Source organism: Podarcis bocagei, assembly GCF_964188305.1.
Source record: "Podarcis bocagei genome assembly, chromosome: 1".
Classification (NCBI taxonomy): domain Eukaryota; kingdom Metazoa; phylum Chordata; class Lepidosauria; order Squamata; family Lacertidae; genus Podarcis; species Podarcis bocagei.
In genome coordinates this window covers 70,499,928-70,523,190 of record NC_138125.1, presented here as the reverse complement: position 1 = coordinate 70,523,190, position 23,263 = coordinate 70,499,928, and the positions used below count along the sequence as shown (strand labels likewise).

The window sequence follows — 23,263 nt, the reverse complement described above, 5'->3', positions numbered from 1 at the left end:
TCTCCCAGGTTCCTCTGCAAGAAACCAGGTATTCAGGTATTACACCTGCAAAATCGGAGCTTGCATTTCTGCAAAATCGGAGCCCCCAATTCTCAATAGAACCTACATTCCCACTTGAAGCATTAGGAGGTGATGGCTACAACTGTCAATGAATCATAGCTGTCACCTTACAGATTTGAAAATAAGGGACCAGCAGCCTCGAAAATAAGGGATCAGCAGCCAAAATAAGGGATTTTAGTCAACCAGCTCCTTTCCTTTCCCCCATAACAGTCAATCGAAGGAGCCTCAAAAACAAATCCAAAAGCCCTCCTCCCACGAGAGTGCCTTTCCTTTCCCCCCACCATGTGCCCCACTCCAAACAGACCTTTTCCCCGGCAAGGGTGAGTGGGCCGTCAATGACGTATCCATCCGATTCCGAGCACAGGTATGTTCAACTTCTGAGCCCCTCCGACCCAAAGGCAGAAAGCCCAGCCAGCAGCCAAATGAAGCCTCACAACGCAGCAACCCGGCAAAGGGGATGCAGCAAGGAAAACCACTGTCACCTTTCTGCTGGGAAGTGCTGAGCAAAGGCGAGTCCCCAGGCAACAAGGTCGATTTGATCGGCACAAGGCATGCAAGCTCCACCCCCCAGTCGTTCTTAGACTCCTTATTGGATGAGCAACGCAGCCAAGCAACACAGTTGGAGCCTCCCTCCTCCCTGGCCAGCTGCTTCCTTTGAAACCCGGGAAATTTAAGAGTCATCATTAATAAGGGACAGCAGCGGGAAATGGCGCTGGGATAAGGGAGTTTCCCGCCAAATAAGGGATGGTTGACAGCTATGCAATGAATGTGTGTGAACACTTGGCTCCCATGGAAGCAAACTCAGCCATCTTCTTTAAACCTAAAGACTTCAGTGCAGGCAAGAAGTCTCTGTTGACACAAGCACACCCAAAACAATCAGTAGGTGAGGGGAGAGAAAAACATGACTGTCAAAAAGAAAGCTCCATTAAAGCTGGCTGCCTATCAAAGGCTTCACTCAGGTTACTTTATACAGTGGTACCTCGGGTTACATACACTTCAGGTTACAGACTCCGCTAACCCAGAAATAGTACCTCAGGTTAAGAACTTTGCTTCAGGATGAGAACAGAAATCGTGCTCCGGCGGCGTGGCGGCAGGAAGCCCCATTAGCTAAAGTGGTGCTTCCGGTTAAGAACGGACCACTGGAACAAATTAAGTACTTAACCCGAGGTACCACTGTATTTTAGATGCACTCATAAAATATTGAGAGAGCTGCTAAATAAAAAGCATCAGGGAGAAGGTAATGCTGCTGCTGTATTTATTGCTCTCCCAAGGTTTAAAAGAAAGTTTAATGCCACTCCCAGTTACCTTTTTCATCATGAAAACACTCATTTCTATAATCAAACAAGAATCCCAGAACATACAATTCCAGCCTGCAAGAGGATCTGCGGTAGTAGTGATACTTTCAGCAAAGCAAAACAAGATAGCAACTGCCATCTTCTTAAACAGAGATGAACATCCCAAAACACTGCACCAGCAAATCTACCCCTGCATGAAGTAAATCAAAAGTAGAGTGGCATTTCAGTCCTTTTCACACAGCTGGAAACTATGTGGCATAGAAGATTCCTGCACTGCAGGGAGGTGGACTAGATGACCCTTGTGGTCCTTCCAACTCCTCAATTCTTTGAACATGTGGAGGAGCAACAGGACTGTGTTAGCTGCTGTCTGCAGCTCCACTTTCCCTGTGTTCATGGGCTCTTTCAGTGGCCTTCCCTGACTTGGTGCCCTCCAGAGGTTTTGGATTATAACTCCCATAATCCCTGACCCCTGCCTCTGCTGGCAGGCACTGATGGACGTTGTAGTCAAAAACGTCTGAAAAACACCAGGCTGTGGGAAGCTGGCATTGAGCTTTTTCTGCATGGAAGCTCTCTACATGAATGGGGATCTTTCTTTGTTGCAGGCCAATGGACACATGGAGATCAGTATGGAGACTGTGGTCACAATCTAGCTTCCCTCCAATGTACTCAGCCTACATGGTTTCCACTTGTGGATATGGTCGTTGTAAAGTCGGCCAGAGCTGCAGAATTCAGTCGAAAGCTGGACAATAAAACATGAGCCTTAATTGTTTCTAGTTTTCAGTTTATCCTTTTTCTAACAGCCCCTTCTCTATCCAAAGAAAAACAATCCAAATCTTGAGCAAACAAGACAAAAAGCAACAGCAAAGAAGTCAAGTGGAAAAGATGGTAAACATCACTTGGAAAATACTGAACGTAAGCCTCCTTCTTTTACTCTCTCTTTTCAGCATCCCAGTGTTTTTATTGTATTGTTAAACTAAGGAGAGTAGTGCACTATTTCAGCCTGACAGGCCATTTCTGGGGAACAATTATGAACCACAGCAAAAGATGGCGAAACGTGTTAAATGGTTTCGGATGAGTGTACCATTTGCCTGGTTACTTAGCAGCTGTATCATGTTACCACAACATCAATTTTGCTTTGTGCTTCTGCTGAGTTTAGTTAACATTTAGACCACTCAATGTGGTGCATCCCAACAGGGCATAATTATACTCAGAGGGTCCTTTAATAACTACCAAGCAGTGCTAGCAATGCAGGGAGATGAATGGGAAGAGGTGCTGTGACAGAAATGTTAAGTAGAGGCATCAGCAATACTTCCTTGGACCTCAGAACCATATACCTTCTAACAGGTGTCACTGGGCATCTAAAAGGACGTATGCTGGAAAATTAAGTGCTCAACTGAAGGATTTTAATGTGTCATGAACAAAACTGAGGGGGGGAAATGTTACCTTAGTAACCATTTTTGTTTTTTGGTTGGGTGGTGTGTTGAAAATGGGTAGAAATCTTTACCCAACTAAGAATGAAACCAACATTTCCCATAAGCTCCTTCATTTGCCATAGAGCAAATTGCACATAAGAGCATGTGTTTGACTATATAGGTTGTGATTTCATCCTGTTCTCTGAGATCCCTGACGTGACTGTTCCCAGAAAGAAGTCTCATTAAAAATAGTCTCAAAGCACACATGGAGAAGCAATTTCAACAAACAGGCTTGAAAACAAGTACATTCACATAATTTAGGGAGGCTGGTATATGTTTTCTCCAATGAAAACACAATTTCCCCTCTCCCCAATTTAAATGAAATTGAATTGTTGGGGTGTGCTGAGACTTTAGCTGCCTGAATAAACAGGAAAGAGATACATAAATTAGAGTTAAGTAATTCACATCTTACTAAGCTTTTAGATTTGAGATTGAAAATAAGCATGCAGATTAGGGCGATAAAAGTTCCTCACCAAAGACTCCCAAGGATGCTCAGCTGTCTTAGGGTTGTCTGTAGACTTCCAGTAACAGAAGCATTTTGCCTCTGAATATCAGTTGCTATTGCACCAATATGTGTCCTACTTGTGGCTTCACAAGCTGGCCACTGGTTAGCCACTGTGAAAACAGAAGGCTTGGCTAGGTGCAATAAGACTTTTCAAAGTTATAAGAGAAATAAATAATGGCTTTTATGGGTGGAGGAGTTAAAAACAAACAGCAAAAGCCTCTGAGCCTGGGACATGTCGTTATCAAGACCATACATTAATTTGGCCCAAGACACTCCCTAGAGGAAGGGGTGGAGGAGGGAAAAAATATCACACTACGTGTTATCTTGTTTTCTGTAAACTATGTTTTTCATTGATGGATAAATCATCTGCATTCAGTAGCCATTCTTGAATGGTTGGGGTGTGTTGAGACTTTAAGCTCCATAAACGTATTTCTTTGGGCAACCAGAGCAGCTTGTGATATAAATGCCCTGTGTCCTTCCTTACCTTGAGGGCCCATATAATCTGCATACAGCCTTATATCAGAGTGCTGGAATGTGAAAGCTCGTACAGCACTTAGAGCAGCGTTATAATTTTGAATAAAATACTTATCAAAATGCACTGTACACAGTTCTCAATTCTGTTTCTCAAGCATTTTACATGGGAATTGTTCTAGATATATCAAATGTCCAAGACTGCTGCTGAGAATGCCTTTCAATCTCTGGATGTATTTATGCACTTGCTGGCACTAGAGGACAAAAAGCCATTTTCGAATTCTTTCTACATCCTAGTCAACACAGGTTCTTCACTTGACATACACATGAAACAGAGAACCAATGTAAGGCCACTGGAAATGAGCACCTACCAAGGAGGAGGGTAGCTCTAATGCCCTTAGTACCTGGAGTAAACATGCAGCAAAAGCAGTCAGGTAACAACAAGGTTGTCTCAGCCGGTCAGCAGGCAAGCACTTCCACGATGCTGAATTAAACTCCCCCTGACCCCACACATGTCTTATGTTGCTATAAGAACATAAAAAGGATCCTGCTGATCAAGCCAAATGCCCATATAACCAAACATTCTGTTTTCACAGCAGCTAATTGGATGCCTATGGAAAGCCCACAAGCAGGTTCTGACTCTAAAAGGACTCTCCCTGCTTGTGATTCCCAGCAACTGGTATTCAGAGGCCTATTGCCTCTGGCAGTGAAGGTAGACATAAAGTTCTTCAGGCTACATTCTCTCTTGATCGCTGCTTATGCACAACCTCTTTCAACCCCATACTACCACACTTGAAAATGGCCTAAGAACATGCTTTCAATATGGCAGTCATGGTTTGGGAGTGAATGGATTACAATACACTCAATTTATACACACACACACACACACACACACACACACTCACTCACACTCACACTCGTACCTTGGTTCTCAAATGCCTTGTGACTTGAACGTTTTGGCTGCTGAACGCTACAAACCCGGAAGTGAGTGTTCCAGTTTGCGAACTTTTCTAGGAAGCCGAACGTCCGACGTGGTTTCCAATTGAGTGCAGGAAGCTCCTGCAGCCAATTGGAAGCTATACCTTGGTTTTCAAACATTTTCGGAAGTTGAACAGACTTCCAGAACGGATTCCATTCAAGAACTAAGGTATGACTGTATATATATATACAGACGGGGGGGGGGGGGTAAAGGACCCCTGGATGGTTAAGTCCAGCCAAAGGCGACTATGGGTGCGACGCTCATCTCACTTTTCAGGCCGAGGGAACCGGCGTTTGTCCACAGACAGCTTTCCGAGTCATGCGGCCAGCATGACTAAACCACTTCTGGTGTAATGGAACACTGTGGCAGAAGGCAGAGCACACAGAAATGCCGTTTACTTTCCCACCGCAGCAGTACCTATTTATCTACTTGCACTGGCATGCTTTTGAACTGCTAGGTTGGCAGAAGCTGGGACAGAGCAACAGGAGCTCACCACCGTCAAGCGGATTTGAACCACTGACCTTCTGATAGGCCTGGCCAAGAAGCCCAGTGGTTTAGACCACAGTGACACCTGTGTCCATACACACACACACACACACACACACACACACACACCAGACATCTGCTTGTACAGCAAGTTGCCTTCAAGTTGTAAGCACCATGGCTAACTACAATTGCAGCGGCTGCTACTATATCTCTTAGGAAAATTCTCTTAGAGGGTGTGTGGAAATATAGACATTCTGGTCTGTTTTTAACAAACGGTTTCATATTCCCATTGACATATTTAATCTTTGATTCACTCTAAGCTGCAATTTGACAGCTCCCTCACTCTTCCCCATTCCTTCCAAACACTTAGTTAGGTATGGACAAAAGTCAAACTTCAGTCTCTTCACAATTTGAATGTATTTACGAAATGCAATGCTGTTGCCATTTAAACTGTTATATAATTAGTTTCCGCTGAAACCAATTCCTTGGAAACAATCTATTTAGCTATATTCACACCCACATGGCTTTGGGTTGATACAGGTGGAGAGTTTGGGAGAGTGCGTGAGCAGCTCTGTTTTTACGACCTAGTTTATAATGCAACATTATTATTATTATTATTATTATTATTATTATTATTATTATTATTATTACAATAAATGCAATAACAAGACTGCAACACATCTCCTTTGGCCTTCCCTCCAAATGCTGTGTTAGGGCTTGTTTCACAGACCTTTTCCAGCTGTCTTGGAACCCAGTACCACCAGATCTTCACTACCCCAATGATTCCGTAATCGTAGTCAAAAGCTTCCCAGGTGATTGGGCTTTATATGTGCTTTCCAAATGCTAGGATAAGAAGCTGAATTTAACAATAATGAATAGCATGGAAAGGGAAACTAGGATTTGGAAGGCCACTGAAAGTTGTTTGAAGCTTTGTTATTGTTGTTGGCTTGAGCTTTAACTCCACTGGAAAGTTTTGGGTAGCAGGATATTTAAAGCACTCTGTTTTCATACAGGCACTCAAAACAATTTACTTCACTGTGATTTCACGTAGGCCATAAGGACTACTCTCAAGTTTATAGTTTCATTCAGGATATCAGCACTGCCTTACCCTGTGCATTTTCACAGTGTTGTAAATGTTAAAATATGATAAGTTGAGCATTCTTACAAAGAGATTTTTTTCATTTTCTCAGAGAGGCATACTCGTTTTGCTAGATGAAATGGAAGCAAGTACAATACAATGTGCAAACATCTCTCGGAGTCCTTGATTACTCTCATTAGTTTCCTTGTAGCTTACAGCATGCAAACCTACTTTGCATCACATTATGTGTTCTGAAACAACAACACTTTAATCACACTGGGTATTAGCAAAACAATCCTTTCTGAACAGCATGCCTTTAATTATTCCTTTGCCTCTTATCATCAGGAGACAAAGAAAGGAGCTTCATCTTCCCTTCTTCAGAGCTTTGTCTGTGGGCGTTAGGAGGAGTGTTTTCTGACATCTATTTTAACTTGCAGCATTATTTCATGGACACCACCACTTGTAAAGATGGTGACAAGCATTCAAAAGGGATGCCACTATGCATATCCATAAATAATTTTGACCCCCCCTCCCAGTTATCCAGTCTTCTCTCTGGTGTCTCCCTAAGTTTTCTATAGGTTGGGATCTTTTTTTGGTTTGTGGGGGGAGCATTCAGTCATGGAAACCAAAAATGGAGAACCTCTTTTCTACTGGCCAAATATGACTGCTGAGGCCTCTCTATTCAACCCTTGGGACTGTTCCCAGGTTGCTCCCTCACCAGCCCTGATCCATGCCCTCCTGAAATGCTTTTGCTTTGCTGGACTATGTCCTTGAACTGTGTTAGTGCCTCTTGCTTTTCTGAATGGAAAAGGAAAAGATGTTTTGGGGAGGGCATGCATAACCTCTGGCTTCCATGTGACTAGAATGAAGCTTATTATACAAAGTTATGAGACATTTATCTGGCCCCACCCACTTTTTATCTGGCCCCACCCACTTTTTATCTGGCCCTACCCACTACTGGCAAGCTGTCCATGAGGGAATGCATACCTTGCTATGAAAATGGTGGGGGGCCGCTAGGGGCGCCTTGGAAGATGGTGGATATTAACATCTATCCAGCTCGCACGAGGTAATTAGAGGCTGATTATGGGGAGTATATCAGTCTCCCTAACATCTCTCCAGGGGGGAGAGATGCAGTTATCACCCGCTGTTGCCATAAATCACCCCCAAGTTCGGAAGAAGGAGGGGGTGAGGCACTGGGTGCACAACCCTCGGCGAGTCTTGGAACTCCTCCGAAGCTACTTCCAGGAGCGAAACTAGTTGCGTTACTTAAAAGAAAAAAAAATGGTGAAAGATAACGCACATGCTTCAAGAGAGGCAGGAGGTTTTGATCTGCTAACAACTGTACCGCTGAAATGAAGAAGACTGAGACGGAAAATTACATCAAAGTATTACAGACAAGCTGGTATGTGGATTGGAGTGCAACGAAACTCAAAGAGGGGGGATGACTTTTTATCTTTCCCCCCTCTATGTGATTAACTAATAACTCCCCCTCTTAGAAGACTCGTCACAGCAACTAATTGGCAAATGGGACTGAAAATGATCTGTGTGGGAATAATATGAATTTAAAGGTTTAACTCTGTAAAGGACTTGGAAAGAGAAGGGCTCTCTTGTGACGCAGTTAGAATGGAGATTTGTTACGAGACCTGTGTTGCAGGAGGTTTGGTCTTGGGGAAGGCGAGCCCAAGATTTATTATTTTCGAAGAGATTGCGAACTGGAAGGGGCAGCCCTCCTGGAAAAAGACTAATTTACGATGCAACAGGTCAGAAAAGCTAAAGAGCGAGCTTTTGGACTGTATTTCATTCGAACGACAAGATGGCGATCGCTTGCTCGAGCGGAACTGCCTGAACTATTGGGATTTATGAGAGAGCAGTACAAAGTCCACACAGAAATACAAACAAGACTGTTTTTTTCAACCCACTTGCGGAGCAATTTGGAGGTGAAAGAAAAGGAGAATGAGTAATGATAAGCATTGAGAAGATGAGACTGGAAACATCATTCTTAATATGAAAGCAGCAGAAAACAGTTGAGGATTGAACTCCTGCCGATCGAGAAGCATGGGTACCCCCCACAAAAATTTATAATTCGGAAAATAATTGGATTACATGATATGTATTGTTATAATTTGAACTAATTGGTTTGGTATGTTTAATTTGGTAATATGAAACTTAATAAAAAAAAAAATTTAAAAATGAAAATGGTACCCTATCCCTGGTTTAAGCCTTCATACCTGCAGTCTGAAGTGACACCGTCCAGAGGCAGAAGCTTCCTATCTCATCTACCATTTACTTTTCAAAGTAACACAGTCATTTCTTATTTGCAGAGCTGAGAAGTCATTCATAATTCAGTGAAAGCTGCAAACTTGTGTTTTGTTTTGAAATAAAAATAAAAATCACCTGAGTAAATTGCCAGTAAAGCTTCATCCTTTTGGCTTTGGCGTAACTGCATTCAATTAGTCGGGGTCTGCTGTTCACATCTACCAGGCATCTGTTGTCATCATCATCAATGGTAGGACTTAGAACACCCACATGGAACTGCTGGTTACCTGTGTAATAGACGTTCTGCAATGAGAAAACAGAACACATTCAGGGCTTTGAAGACACAGGCAACATTTCTATCAGAAACCAATGGCAAGAGTTAATGCATGGACCTGAACTGAATCTCACACCACGCTTCAGCAACCAAAAGTCCTTTTTTTCTAGTAAGAAGCAGTGTGATCTTTTAAAGTTTTCAAAATATCATTTGAGGAGTTATCAAACAGGGGTGAGAGAAGGCAGATCAAGCTACCTGCTTGGTAGGACAATATAGTTCATGCAAACTGTGGTAAGTTACCTGGGTATTACCATCTGTATTCGTCATCTTAATTTAATATATGTAGTGCAGGATTTTACAGGTTAACAAACAATAAAAGTAAGCAAGATACAACAGATAGAGCATAACTCAATGCACAGCATGAATTTAACAGAAAAGTTTAAAAGACTTGATGCTTCACCTGGTGCTGAAAATACCATTAAAAAGGTAGTTGGTGGGCCTTTCTGGAGAAGCTATTCCATAGTATATGTGCTGCTATCAAAATACCTTCTTGTTAGCTACCCACTGAACTTCACTGTCTTAATTGGAAAGCAAGAACTAGAACATCTATCTTTTTGTGTTTTTTACAGAGCACAAGTTTTTAGATATCATCTATTTAATGGTGTTGAGGGGGGTGGGTCTGGATAATATTTTCAGACACGACAGACCTATACAAAAGGGATGTGCTCCACTTGAATCAGGATAGAATAACAGAATTGTCTAGAAATAGACCACTTGCGCTTACTATCAAAAAGGTGCCAGATCGGTTTTATAATCCTTCAGATGGGGGTGGAAAGTCCTAGGTACTGAGAATGCAGGGGCACAGTTCAGAGGGGCCAAGGCACCATAGGTAAAACATTTGGGGAGAGGCACTGTGTATATGTGTGTATATTCTGTAATGTATACATACAAGCCAAATGGTTGAAGCTGGAGTACTTGAATTTTAGAGTGCTAAATTGACTAAAGCAATTGCACCAGAACGATACAAAATACAGAACGGAGGCTGACATTTGCTCTAGAAACACAGTGATGTGAAATGACCTGGCCTTGGATTCACTTCATGCCATCTATGATCTTCAAGACTGGTTGATAATTGTTGACACTATTAACAAAAAGGAGACCTTTGAATCTCTGTGGCTCTGAGAAGTCTCTGTTGTCATTGAGACAGATAATATGTTCTTCTGCTCTGACTCAACTGACATCTCACTCTGGATCTCAACAGATGGCACTCCTGGCACCTTCATACCACAGAGACTGCTAACAATCACACTTGTCTCTCTCTTTCAAAGGCACAAGTTGTCTAACTAGATCAGGCTTCAAGAAGCATCCAAGCATGTGGGCAGGGCCGAAGATAACGATTGTGTGATCTTATTGTTGCTCTGCCATTAAATGTTAATCACTGAAACGGATGATGTGTGAGTCTTCACACTCCATATGGACTTGTGTTTTAGAAAAGTTTGAGGGAAATGCCTTCTCGTGGGTCTTGATGGCACTTCTTAGTATCTATTTATTATTGATGCTGTGCATAATTGACATCATATTTGTACATGCAACAGTGAGTACTTTGTCGTAAAATATTAAGCACAAAGGAGGAGGAAGAAAGAGCACACATAAAATAGTCGAGGGCTCTGCAGATCAGGACAGGGATTTGTGTTTACTGCAGCAAATTCTTGGAGTAGATATGGAGTAAATGGCAGCATACAAAAGGTGAGTAGGGTATTAGGACAGATTAATACAGAAGTTAATTTCAGATCAGAAGGAGCTGTAAAAAGCTCACTTCTATCATTCATTCATACTGCTTTTGCAGATAATTGTGATTATTTGGGTTCATATGACTTCATCTATGGTCTCTCTTATACTTCCTCCATATCAAAAATATTTGCAAGCTCTTGTCAACAACCTAATAAAGAATGATAGAAGTGAGCTTTTTACAGCTCCTTCTGATCTGTAATTAGCTTCTGTATTAATCTGTCCTAATACCCTACTCACATTTTATATGCTGCCGTTTACTCCATATCGACTCCAAGAATTTATGATGTGCTGATATAAATGGAGGGTGGCTTTTTTTTATCAAGACAAGATTAATAAAGATATTTTTTTTTTTAAAGTAGTAGGTTAAAATATGTATGCAAGCAGAGCAGTTATAGTGCCCTGGTAAAGTTATTAGACAGATGATTGAATGCTCAAGTGTGTAAAGCAGATAGGTAGCCATGTTGGTCTGCCATAGTCAAAATAAAAAAATTCCCTCCAGTAGCACCTTAAAGAGCTTTCGTGTGCATGCACACTGAAGAAGTGTGCATGCACACGAAAGCTCATACCAAGAACTAACTTAGTTGGTCTTTAAGGTGCTACTGGAAGGAATTTTTTTATTTAGTGTGTAAAGCAGATACTTTTGCAGAGAAAGAGAGGACTGAATGATTTGGAGATTAAACAACAAGAAGAAATCAGATTCCTTTTTATGGCTTGCTTATAGATTCATTATAGAGGAAGGAAAGGGAAGGAAAAACACCAGCAGAAGCTTTGGGCTGTTACATATTAGTATTTGTTATTTCACCACTAACAAGATAAAACAAATGGATTCTGACTGTATTTCTACATCCAGTTAAATCATTTGGTTTGGGGCTAAGGGTTATATTCAGCTAAGTCATACACAGAGTAGCTCCACTGAAGTAAATGATTTAGTTAGATACAACCCTAAATGTACTTAAATGCATGCTAGCTTGTGGTTTGCATGACACAAAACTCTTCTGGGACACAATAGATTCCATTCAACAAATGCACAATTGTACAGTAGTAAATCGGAAGTCGAACAGAATCCGTTCCGGAAGTCCGTTCAACTTCCAAAATGTTTGACTTCCAAAGCATGGCTTCTGATTGGCTGCAGGAAGCTCCTGCAGCCAATCAGAAGTCGCAGAAGCCCCGTTGGATGTTTGGTTTCCAAAAGAACGTTCAAAAACTGGAAAACCCTACTTCCTGTTTTCGATCTTTCGGGAGCTCGAATGTTTGACTCCCAAGACGTTCGGGAGCCAAGGCACTATTGGTTCACTAATTCATTGCGGGGGGAGCGGGGTACTTTCTGCTTTCTAACCACATTTTAAAATTTTGGCTCCCCAATTCAGAAATCTCCTTATAAACATGTGCATGGAGGTTCTCACTGCCATGGACTTGTCCAATAATTCATTTGCTGACTATTTATAAAATGCTTCCCTCCCCCCCCCCCCGATCTTTCAAGTCATTTATCTAAGGCCACTAAATAAACACATGTTACACTTTCCCAGTTTATTGTTCATTTGCTTAACTACTACTTATCTAGCCTAGCTAGATTAACCGCCCTGAAACCCCCAGGTATAGGGCGGTAGATAAACTCAATAAATAAATAAATAAATAAATAAATAAATAGCTTTGAAAGAAACATGAAGGAATGCACACCCAGTGGGGTTGCCTCTACTGCCCCTTCACATGATAGCCTACATGGTTTCATAACACCTGAATAGGGCTTAAATTAACCCTAAATGTGAAGTTATGTTTCGCTTTCTTATCACCCCACCCCAAGTTTTAAGGTTAGGATATAAATAAGTGTGCCAGTTTTAATGACTGATCAAATATATGAATTAATGAATTGCTAATTTATATCAAAAATTAAAAACAACATACACATCTAAAAAACAAACTCGTTTTCACACTGATATTGCAGCTTGATCCAAGCCAAGTTCACTTGAAAGTCCATTTGTTCCCATTGGCCCAAGTCTTATTGGCCTTTCATTTAATCACCCCTGATTGCAGAGGCACACGGCCAAACTAGACGCGGCATTAATTGCATGGAAGCAATTAACCAGCACAGCTTTAAAATTTAAATAGCTGCCACCAGTGGGGGACGATTGCATCTACACCTTACCTTTTCTTCCAAGGAGCTCAAGGTGGCGTACCTAGTACTCCCCCCTCCTCATTTAATCCCCCCAACCACCTCATGAGCTAGGTTAGACTGAGAGGCAGTGACTGGGCTCAAGGTAACCCAGTGAGTATTACAGCCAAGGGATTTCAACTTGGCCTTCCAGATCCTAGTCTGACACCCTAATCACTACCCCAGACAGGAAGAGGGAGGTGGTGAAAACATCTTTTAGGGGATGAACAAACTGTGATTAACACCATGTATAGTTCAGGAACCCAGGAAATTGCCTTATACCGGGTCAGAGTCAGACTTTTTGATGATGTAGCTGAGTTCCAGCTATTCTGACTGGCAGCAGCTCCCCGCAGAGGCCTTTTCCACCCCATCATCTGCAGCTGATCCTTTTGCTCTGCCCGCTTTGTGTCTTGAGATCCTGAGCATGCAAGCAATGGGGACTGCCGAGCCTCCTAAAATAGATTAATAACTGTACTTTCTCAGCCATCCCCACATTTCTTAAGCACATCAACCTAGGTAAGATACAGAATTTCTGCCCAGGGAAACAGCATCTTCTTCAAAGGGGAAATCTTGACTCCAGTAATGCTAACAATAAAATGTTGCCAAGCTATCATGGGACGAACATTTGACACAAAGTTAATAACAAACTTTGAAAACCCGCTGTAAGTGATAAAGACTTCACTTGATGAAGTATGCTCCCTTCACTGTAAATTATTCATTGAGGCCTGGTCTATCGTGTAGCAAAAAGTTACAGCAAGGTGTCCAACTTAACACAAGATGATTATCTGAAAGATAAATTGCCAGCTCTCTGGTGAAAGCTTAATGCAATATACACCAATTTCCCAGCCTGAAAGCTATTCCTGATCCTTATGGCAGCTTTTCCAAGTGAAAACACACAGGAGAATGGTGTGCTGTTGCGCATTTGAAACGAGTGGATTCAGGAATTGTAGTTTACTTTCTAGCAGGTAACTTTTCCCCTTTGGAATGACAAAACTGTCAGCCTTGCAGTGACATTGCTTTTTATAGTCCTAATACAACACTCTTACCATTTTCGCTGGCTTTTTAGGGCATGAACCGATGAATATTTGTAATTTGAGATTTAAGAAGGCATCGTTTGCCATTTTGCCCTGCATTCATCACTGATTTGTTCCATGGCAGTTTATACCAAAAACTAGGTTACATGCCTTGCTGTGGAAAAGAAATATGTAACTTGTGTCATTTACATAATTAATTACATAAATTACATATAATGTGCACGTTACTTTGTCCTTATGTTATTCCATCCCATTCATTTCGATTTAAAGTGAACACAATCCAAATGGAGGAAAAATTAATCTTGTATTGTTTGTGGACTGAAAGAAATAGTAGTGAACACTGATTGTATTTGCTGGATTGATTTCAATTCCCGATACAGGATGAATTAGCAAACATCAGCAATTTCTGCTCCCATTTCCATCAGAGCTCTCTGACATCCATGTTTGTAGTACACATCTATGGAAACTGATCACAAGGAATTAAGGCTTTGTTAAAAGTGCACATACTTATTCCCCCCCTTTCAAACTTGCAGTCACATAACACCTTTTCCCCTTCATTTCCAAAAATGTTTGAATTTTATTGTCTTTTACCTGATTTTTGCTCAGCCTAGACTGAAGCACTGAAATCTCTCCTTGCAAGGAGTACTGAGGCTGGTAGTAGATTTTACATTGAGGACTGAAGCAACCCAGAAACACAGATCTCAAAGTAAAATCTCATGAAAGGTAAAGCATGACTTATATTGTCATTTATAGAAAGAAGTGGAAATGCATTGAAGCACAAAAATGAAGCACATGGTACAAAACAAAATCACAATAAAAATCTTTGAGATTTAAATAGCAGTGGTACTTAAATGATCAACATGAGACTCCTAAATATACTTATTTGGAAATAAATGTCATTTGAATCAATGGGATTTATTTCTGAAATGTTAAAATTGGAGTGTTCAGATCTTTATAATTCCTTCTCTTTATTGAACAAATACTTCTGAATTATTTTCTATTGATCTTTTTGTAATGAAAAACTATACCCTGAGACATCAAACACAGACACACTCCAGTCAACATCAGATACTTCAGAACTAATGATTTCTACTGTATAATTAAAGTACTTACTTAACTCTCTGCTGTTTAAATCAGTATGTTTTAACATGCTTAGCTTTTGCTGGAGCTTTTGAGTTTTTCTAAAGGGCAAATACAAATATGCAAGAGTAAAATGGCTGGTAAAAATCTTTTTTTAAATCCTACTTTTCTTTCTTGTCACTTCCTTTGTCCTTTTAGAAATTGTTTTGGGGTTATAAATGGAATATGCTTTGCTTACTTTTCTAAAATGCTGTATGCACTTGACAAAGCCTTTATAGAGGGATAAAATTATTGCTTAGTTTGTGAGTGGAAATATCTCTGCTTTTTCAACCATTGTGATGTACCAGCATTCAAACAACAAAAAGCTATTTTTTTGGCCAGTTGTCAGGATTCATGCAAAAGAGACTCTTGCTTTCTAAGTATCCCAATCCCACTGCTATGAATGCAGAGGTGCAGATTGTAACTTGAACCCTCTAGCAATTGAATTTCTTCCTTAGGGGCAAAAACTAGACCTACTGTTTTCACAAATCTCTGGCTTTGTCTTAAGCTTTTAGTACACAACTGAAAAAACACCGAGGATCAAGTGTAAGGGCCCCAAAGCCAGTACAGTGGTATTATCTCTGCATTATACCAGCACTAGCTCTATGCTCTCATGTTACTATCTTAAGAAATACAAATACATATTGCCTTAATTCCTTAGAGTATAAAGACGTTGTATATTTACATTTATCCAAGAACATAAATAATGATATAGTACTGCCTTATTTCTTATAAATCTTTGGTGCTACTGCATTCTACATACAACAGGGCTGCTCTAGAGTCACACAGGATCCTATCCGTCTCCTATTCACAATGACTTTGGAGAGAACAGTGTAAGCCTCAGCCAACCTCAGGAAAATAATAAAAAGTAGTGGTGGCCTGTCCCATTTCACCACCTCAGGTGAAATGGGAAGGTGCTGCCCCTGTCCCCTCAGCCGAAGTATCGCTTACCAGGGCTGTGCAGCGGTGGCTTCTGGTGAGATCCCATGAGCTGTTGCTGAACTCTCCCAAGGCCTTGTGCAGCTCTTGTGAGCTCTTGCTGGAAACCATGGTCACAACTTCTCCTCACTGCTCTGGATGGAACAAGGTGGCTGACTTATGAGTGGACTGGCTGTGATAAAGGACTAGGGGTACCACTTGGTAAGACCTTTTTTATTGGCTAGGGATGCCATGCTGCATTAGGTGCACCACCAAAGATAAAGGGATCAAAATAGCAATCTGTTGGAGCATAGTTTATTTTATAAATTCAACTGACAATTAATGCAACCAGAATGGTGCTCGGCCCAGACACTGAAGGTAGTTTTTTTTAAAAAAAAAAAAAATATTTATTGAGTTTCCAAAAATTTAAATTTAAACACTACAAACAAAAAACAAAAAACCAACGAAAAATAACACAATACAATACAAAAACACTACAAAACTAACACATAAGACAAATAAAACAAAACAAAGACCATTTAAAACATATTAAACAATTTCAATGTCATATCTTTCGTTCGCTTATTTCCACGACTTCCTCACACCTCCCTTTTTGTATTCCACATCAATTAATTATTTCAGCAATTCCTTTCCATCTTCCCCTGTTTTCTATCCTATAATTATCTTAACACATTCTAACCTTATTTTGTTCCCTTTAATACTCTATTGATCTATTTATACTTAATTCCTTATAACATTTCTGCTAAAGCCATATAACTTCATTCCAACTGTGTTCTAACATTCATTAATTTTGCAATATTTCTATAAATAGTCTTTAAACTTCCAGTCTTCTTCCACCAGCTCTTCTCCCTGGTCTCGGATTCTGCCGATTCTCTCAGCCAGCAAAAAGCAGATGATTCACAACAAAACTTAGGGGTCTGGCAGGGCAAGTCCACCTCCTTCTTTAGCATCCGTTAATATCTTAAATTTTACTCGGGGCTTCCTGCCCTGCCAAACAAATCTAGAGACGTCCCTCTGCCACCTCCTGAAACAATCCCTCCCATCCAAAGCTTGCAATGTTTGAAACAAAAGCAACATCCCGAACATCACAGCAACCCTCATCCCCACCACAGCAACTCGGCCCAACAATAACAACTTCCAATTTAACCCTATTTCCAAATCCCCCTTCTCTTCAAGCCAACGTCCTTCACAGTTGCCCTTGAATAAATTCACATTTTCCTGAGGTAGGGCTCTGATCCTCAATTTCATCTGTTTCTCTTTAAGTTCAGTCATAACCAGTGTCAGCTTGAATTCATAAAGTTGTCCTTGTATGGATGGGACTCTCTCTCTCTCCAGTTGAATTACTTTAACTTCAGCAGCAAGGGTTTTCTCCTTAACTTCATCCGCAGTTTGCCGTATCAGGATAGATTCCTGTATCAATTTCTGGGTGGTTTCTATATTGGTATTCACCTTTTGTCCCAGGTTATTTAAACTTTCTACCATTAAGTCAGTTTTAATATTTGCAGCATCCACTTTCATATTTATCACATCCATTTTCTTGTGAAGTTGTTCCAGCGAGTCATTTATTTTCACTAATACAACCGCTAAGGCCTCTTCTGGTGACATTCCGTCTTTCCCATCTGCCATAACACTCAATAGATTCAAGGTCAATCTTACAGTCTCACGGGTTTTCTCTTACCGCTGGAAATTTCCCAGCCCAGATCTTATGTAGCCGCCAGTTTCAAGAACTTCCACTAGAGGGAAACAGTTTCTGTTTGTATTGATACATAATATCCTCTTATAGGCACAATTGAAATGACCCAAAACTAATTTCAAAGTTACTTTCACTGCTGGAGACAGTAGAAACAATGTATCTTCTCTTATGCCAACTGTCAATGAACGATCCAAACGCTGTCAATAAACATCCCACCAAACGTCGGACCTACTAGCAGCCCGTTCCCAGGGTCCGAGCGGCGGTATTTTGCCTCTCTTGGTCTCTTCCGCAGGCAAACTCAGTCCACAACTCCCCCCCCTTCTCCTGCCTCCAAGGGGGGGGGGGACACTGAAGGTAGTTAATGTAGTCTGGAAATGCCCCAATATGTGTAGAATCTTAATTCAGAACAGGAAACTTCTAGGTCTTTCTTAAATCTCTCCCATTTTTCAATTCCTACGCACACTAAGGAATCTATCTACTTATATCTCTATTCTATCTATCAATCTATTTACACACACAAACACACACCAGTCCAGTGAACATATTTCATGTATGGTACATGCTTCATGTCTCTGTTTCATGACCACATCCATAAGTGTCTCTGGTATCTCAAACAATGGCATTCCAATGGGAGGAGCCTGCCTTGGGGCCCCCGACACACACTTGATTGCGGAGCCTGCCCTGTTTATGGCTCTCTTCAGCAGAACCTGAATTCTCCTCCCCATCACTACTTGATTTTTGTAAGCTTGTGTGTGTCTGTCTAGAATGCATTCCTTGAGGGTACTTGGGGTGTTACGATCCACCAACATCTTTAAGAGCCAACTCCTATCTAATGAAAGGCTGTTGGTCTGATCATTCTAGAGATACCTGTGCAGAAAAGTCTGCATGTAAGTATTACCAAGTGTTGTTATTTAATGGAGAGGAAGTTGAGACTTTGATTATAAAAGGCAGCAGCAGAGACATACTCTGATCTTAGCACTATGATCCCACTGTGCAAGACTAGAGACAAGCCTCTGCCTGCTGCTTTTTAAATAGCAAACAGAGACTTGAATTTGAACTTCGACTCTCCAGACATTATAAGGATATTAGGTGACTGCTAGGTGGTGGATACAGTGTCTGAGCTAAAAAATGTTTCCCACTCCTGATTTAGCATGCTGAGAATGAGCTAGCTGCGGTGATCTACACTTCTCCCACCTCTACGTCCTCTAGTGTGGCTACAGAGAGGAGCTGAAATTAACCATAGCATGTCATGTCATCCAAACATGACAAACTGATGTTAACAATTGTTTGTTTGAAGCACAATGGCTTCAAATCATGGGTTATGAAGCTGGTTTGTTGCAATAAACCACAGTCAACATTATCCAGAGTTTAGGGTTCATGTAACACTAAACTGTGGCTAAGGAAAATTGCAAATGACAGCATCTGCACTCTTCCTTGCAACTGTGACAAAGGAGGAGAAAGGACAGGGGAGCATGCAGACCTGAGATTCACTGTGGCTTATTCTCATCACAGGAAACTATGGTATTACCATGATGTCCAAATGTAGCCTCTCTAAAACTGGAGAAGACTAGAGCTAGTGATTTATTTATTTATTTATTTATTTATTTATTTAATATTGCCTATAGACCTCATACTTTCCTGCTCACCAGTTGAAAATAGCTAATGAAGTAACAGTTCAAAGTTCCTGAAGTGTAACAATTACTTGAGATCTGGAACTAGTTTGCTCTATCTCCCCCTGGAGATTAGCTGCTTTGGCATTTCTAGCTGAATCAATTTACTAATTAATCTCACTTCATTGATTATCTTTTCCTGCAGGTGTTCTAATTAACATGTCAGGCAAAATCCAAGCTTCACATTTCAAGTCAACAATTTGAAATCTGACTGCTTTGAAACAATGTAAAATGCTAAAAAAGAAAAACCACCACACAGCAAAACTCAAATAGAAATAAGGAAAGGTGGACTTTAAAAATTAAAAACAAACTATTCCTGATAAATAATTACTTTTTTTAAAAGGATCAAAAGAATCCTATAATTTATCTGTCTAATGTAGAGACAGAGACACTACCGTATTTTTCGTTCTATAGGACGCACATTTCCCCCTCCAAAAATTAAGGGGAAATGTGTGTGCGTCCTATAGAGCGAATGCAGGCTGCGCCGCTAAGCCCAAAGCCAGAACAGGAAGACGGAGCACTGCGGAGCGCTCCGTCTCGCTGCTCTAGCTTGGGGACGGCTGCGCGCACAGCCTCTCCAGGGCAGCGGGGTGCCTTCACCCCGCTGTCCTGCAGAAGCTAGCAAGGCTGTTCCCAAGCCAGAACAGCAAGAGGGAGGGCTCCGTCTCGCTGCTCTAGCTTGGGGACGGCTGCGCGCAAACCTCCGCAGGGCAGCGGGGCGCTGCACTCCAAAGGCTTCAGGGATCTTTGAGGCTGGCGGTGGGGGAAAGCAGCGCTTCCCTCCACCGCCAGGCCCACAAGCTCTGGTGAATGTACCTTGAACGCACCTTGTTTTAGAGGGGGAGAACAAGAAAAAATTTTTCCCCCCTGTTCTCCCCCTCGTATGGTCCAGTGCGTCCAATGGAGCGAAAAATACGGTAATCACATTATATGAAGTCAAGTTTTCTCTATTTAGGGATGGAGATTAATAAATATACACATTTAGGATTGAGAACAAAAGGGGAAGATGGGGACATGAGCTTCTGGGATACAGGAACAAGACTGGTGATTTTAACCCTATATAAGATGGGTAAAGAGACGCGGGTGGCGCTGTGGGTAAAAGCCTCAGTGCCCAGGACTTGCCGATCGAAAGGTCGGCGGTTCAAATCCCTGCGGCGGGGTGCGCTCCTGTTGTTCGGTCTCAGCGCCTGCTAACCTAGCAGTTCGAAAGTACCCCCGGGTGCAAGTAGATAAATAGGGACCGCTTACTGGCGGGAAGGTAAACGGCGTTTCCGTATGCTGCGCTGGCTCGCCAGATGCAGCTTTGTCACGCTGGCCACGTGACCCGGAAGTGTCTCCAGACAGCGCTGGCCCCCGGCTTCTTAAGCGAGATGGGCGCACAACCCTAGAGTTGGACATGACTGGCCCGTATGGGCAGGGGTACCTTTACCTTTTAAGATGGGTAAATTTTATGAGAAATTGATTGAAAAAACTAATACCATTTTGCATCACCCTCTGTACTCCCTACCCCCCAAAACCAGCAGGGGGCAATGGGAAACTGTACAAGGAGACCTAGTTGCGCTCCCCGCAGATTGTGCATGACATGCATATGACGTCAAATGACGCCGGGCCTCCTCAATGTGGGGGGCAGGTTGGCGCCCCTCATGTATCTTGAGTGGGCATGGGGCAAAGGTGCCATTTGCTGTTCTACCTCCAGTGACAGCTTTCAGGTTACAGATCAGGGAAGCTCCAAAATGCAGCTCACACAAAGCAGTTATTTATTGTGAAGATTTCTCATCTTCATAAGCACTTCTGAAAAGTGCTTGACAGCAAGCAATATTTTTATAAGATGAAACCACTTGCTTCAAAGTAATAATAAAGATGTCACTCATGCCAATCCTTAGGTATTTACTCAGAAGTAAATTTCATTGATTTCAATGGAATTTGTTTTTGAGAAAATGTTTTCCATCTTGGTTTATAAACTGCACTTCCAGCAGCAATATTAGTTTATTCCACTTACAACGCAGCCGTAAACACATTTGCTTGGAAGCCAGTCCTATTGATTTTAGGGGCACTTAGTTTCACATAAGTGTACTTAGGATTGAAGCAGAGTCATCTGCAAATTCAATGCTTTTTGAATTTAGCTCTCAAGAGATGCAATGCTGCTACAAACACTACACAGTTATAATGCATAGAAATAAAGACTTCATATTTTAGTAAGGCATGGAAAGTGAAGTAGAAAAAACATAATAGTTGTAAGCCAGGATCTGTATCATGTTTTCCAAAAGCAATAAATAGCTTCTGTCCAACAAGTTTCTAAAACAAGCTTTACAAAAGCACCCAAAAGGTTTGTGAAAGTTTCCCTTAAACCCAGATATTTCTTTAATTAATTAATTAGTTGACATGCAGTTCAATCATTTTTTAAAGAGGCAACTTTCTTCTCTGTCTTAAACGTTTACATGAGACTGTGTTGCTAGATCCACCCCTGATGTCATGTGTGATGACATCCAAGGTTATGTTTCTTGGGCATACATGTATTGGGATGAATGTCTGCATAGGTCAAGCCTATGAGTAAAACCAGCTTTTCCTAGTTAGGGGTCAGCACCAACCCACGGGTGTTCAGGAGTCATGGCTAGTGCTAAACAGGACATCAGAGGTAGGGTTACCAGCATGGTCCCACCACTCCATTTCCAAACAATAAAAAATGAATAAATAGGGTCCTGAATAATTAGACATAGGAAGACCAATATAGTGCCTAACAGATGTTGGACCACACCTCCCATCAGCCCTAGTGAGCATGGTCAATGGCAAAGGATGATGGAAGTTTTAGTCCACAACATCTTTAGGGCACCATATTGACTAACTCTGATTTAGAATATGCTGATTCCGCTCAACACTACTTGCCATCAATTTGTGAACATCTCAGCATTCACAATGACACACTCCATCTTTTGGTGTAGTACTTTGTTTATGCACTCTCACTGGAAGGCAGGTATCTGGATGAAGAAGGAACGAGGGCCAGTTGCTAGGAGGCAACCAGGCCAAAGCTTCCTTGTCCAATTCCAGATGTGCAATATTGACTGGCTGGGATAGACTATAAACAGAGAGGCACAATCTACTGAAAGTAACACACTCTGGATTGGGAACTTCTGCATGATGGATGTTTTCAATCTGCAGTGCATTACTTTCAATGGCCTGCAAACATGTGTGGGGAAATGCATGAAAAGTAAAAGGAAGGGGTTTCTTTAAAAACAACAACTCGTGTACCTCAAAATGGCAAGTTTTGCAGCAAAAATCAAAACTCACAGAAATTCAGTGCCATAGTCAGAACACCCTGAGGAAGAATATGGCAGTTTGGCATTCAGAATTTAAATTAAACCAATGTACGTTATAAACAGTGGCACTGGTACAGACTGTGCTCATGAATAAACTATCAGGTCAACAAAGAAAAGAAAAGAAAAGAAAAGAAAACCATGGAACAGACAGCTCAGCTGTAGTATCCAGTTAGTTTACTCCCCACTCCCAAACTTAAGTCTCAAAAATTTATTGTATAACAGTTCTAGGGAAGCTTTTAATGTTTAAAAGACCACTGTATTTTAATATTTTGTTGGAAGCTGCCCAGAGTGGCTGGGGAAACCCAGCCAGATGGGCAGGATATAAAGAAGAAGAAGAAGAAGAAGAAGAAGAAGAAGAAGAAGAAGAAGAAGAAGAAGTTGAAGTTGAAGTTGCTGCTGCTGTTGTTGTTATTATTCATAACAAAATGATAATGGGCACCTTCTGTTTGAGCCTTTTTTTAAAAAAGTGAAGAATTCATCCCAAAGCGAATCTCTGTCATTAGTAAAATACCATATAAATGTACATTATTTCTAGGACGTCACTTTGACTTGGGCAAAGCACTGATGCTCTTGTACACAAAAACTTAATAAACTGAACATGGGAGACAAATAAAGGAATATTTGGAGAATCAAACTAAGCTTTCAGGCACCATCAATAATTCCACTAAGCCGTTATAA

General features: G+C 41.3%; 1 protein-coding gene across 2 annotated transcripts in view; it reads right to left on the bottom strand.

Annotated features, from left to right (window-relative positions):
• The window catches only part of GALNT18 (polypeptide N-acetylgalactosaminyltransferase 18), a 364,667-nt gene that overhangs the window by 5,771 nt on the left and 335,633 nt on the right, over positions 1–23,263 (bottom strand). For both annotated transcript variants that reach the window (XM_081180632.1, XM_081180631.1), the window contains exon 10: positions 8,741–8,905. In XM_081180632.1, coding sequence (XP_081036758.1) covers positions 8,741–8,905 — 165 coding nt within the window. The remainder of the gene's footprint in view (positions 1–8,740; positions 8,906–23,263) is intronic.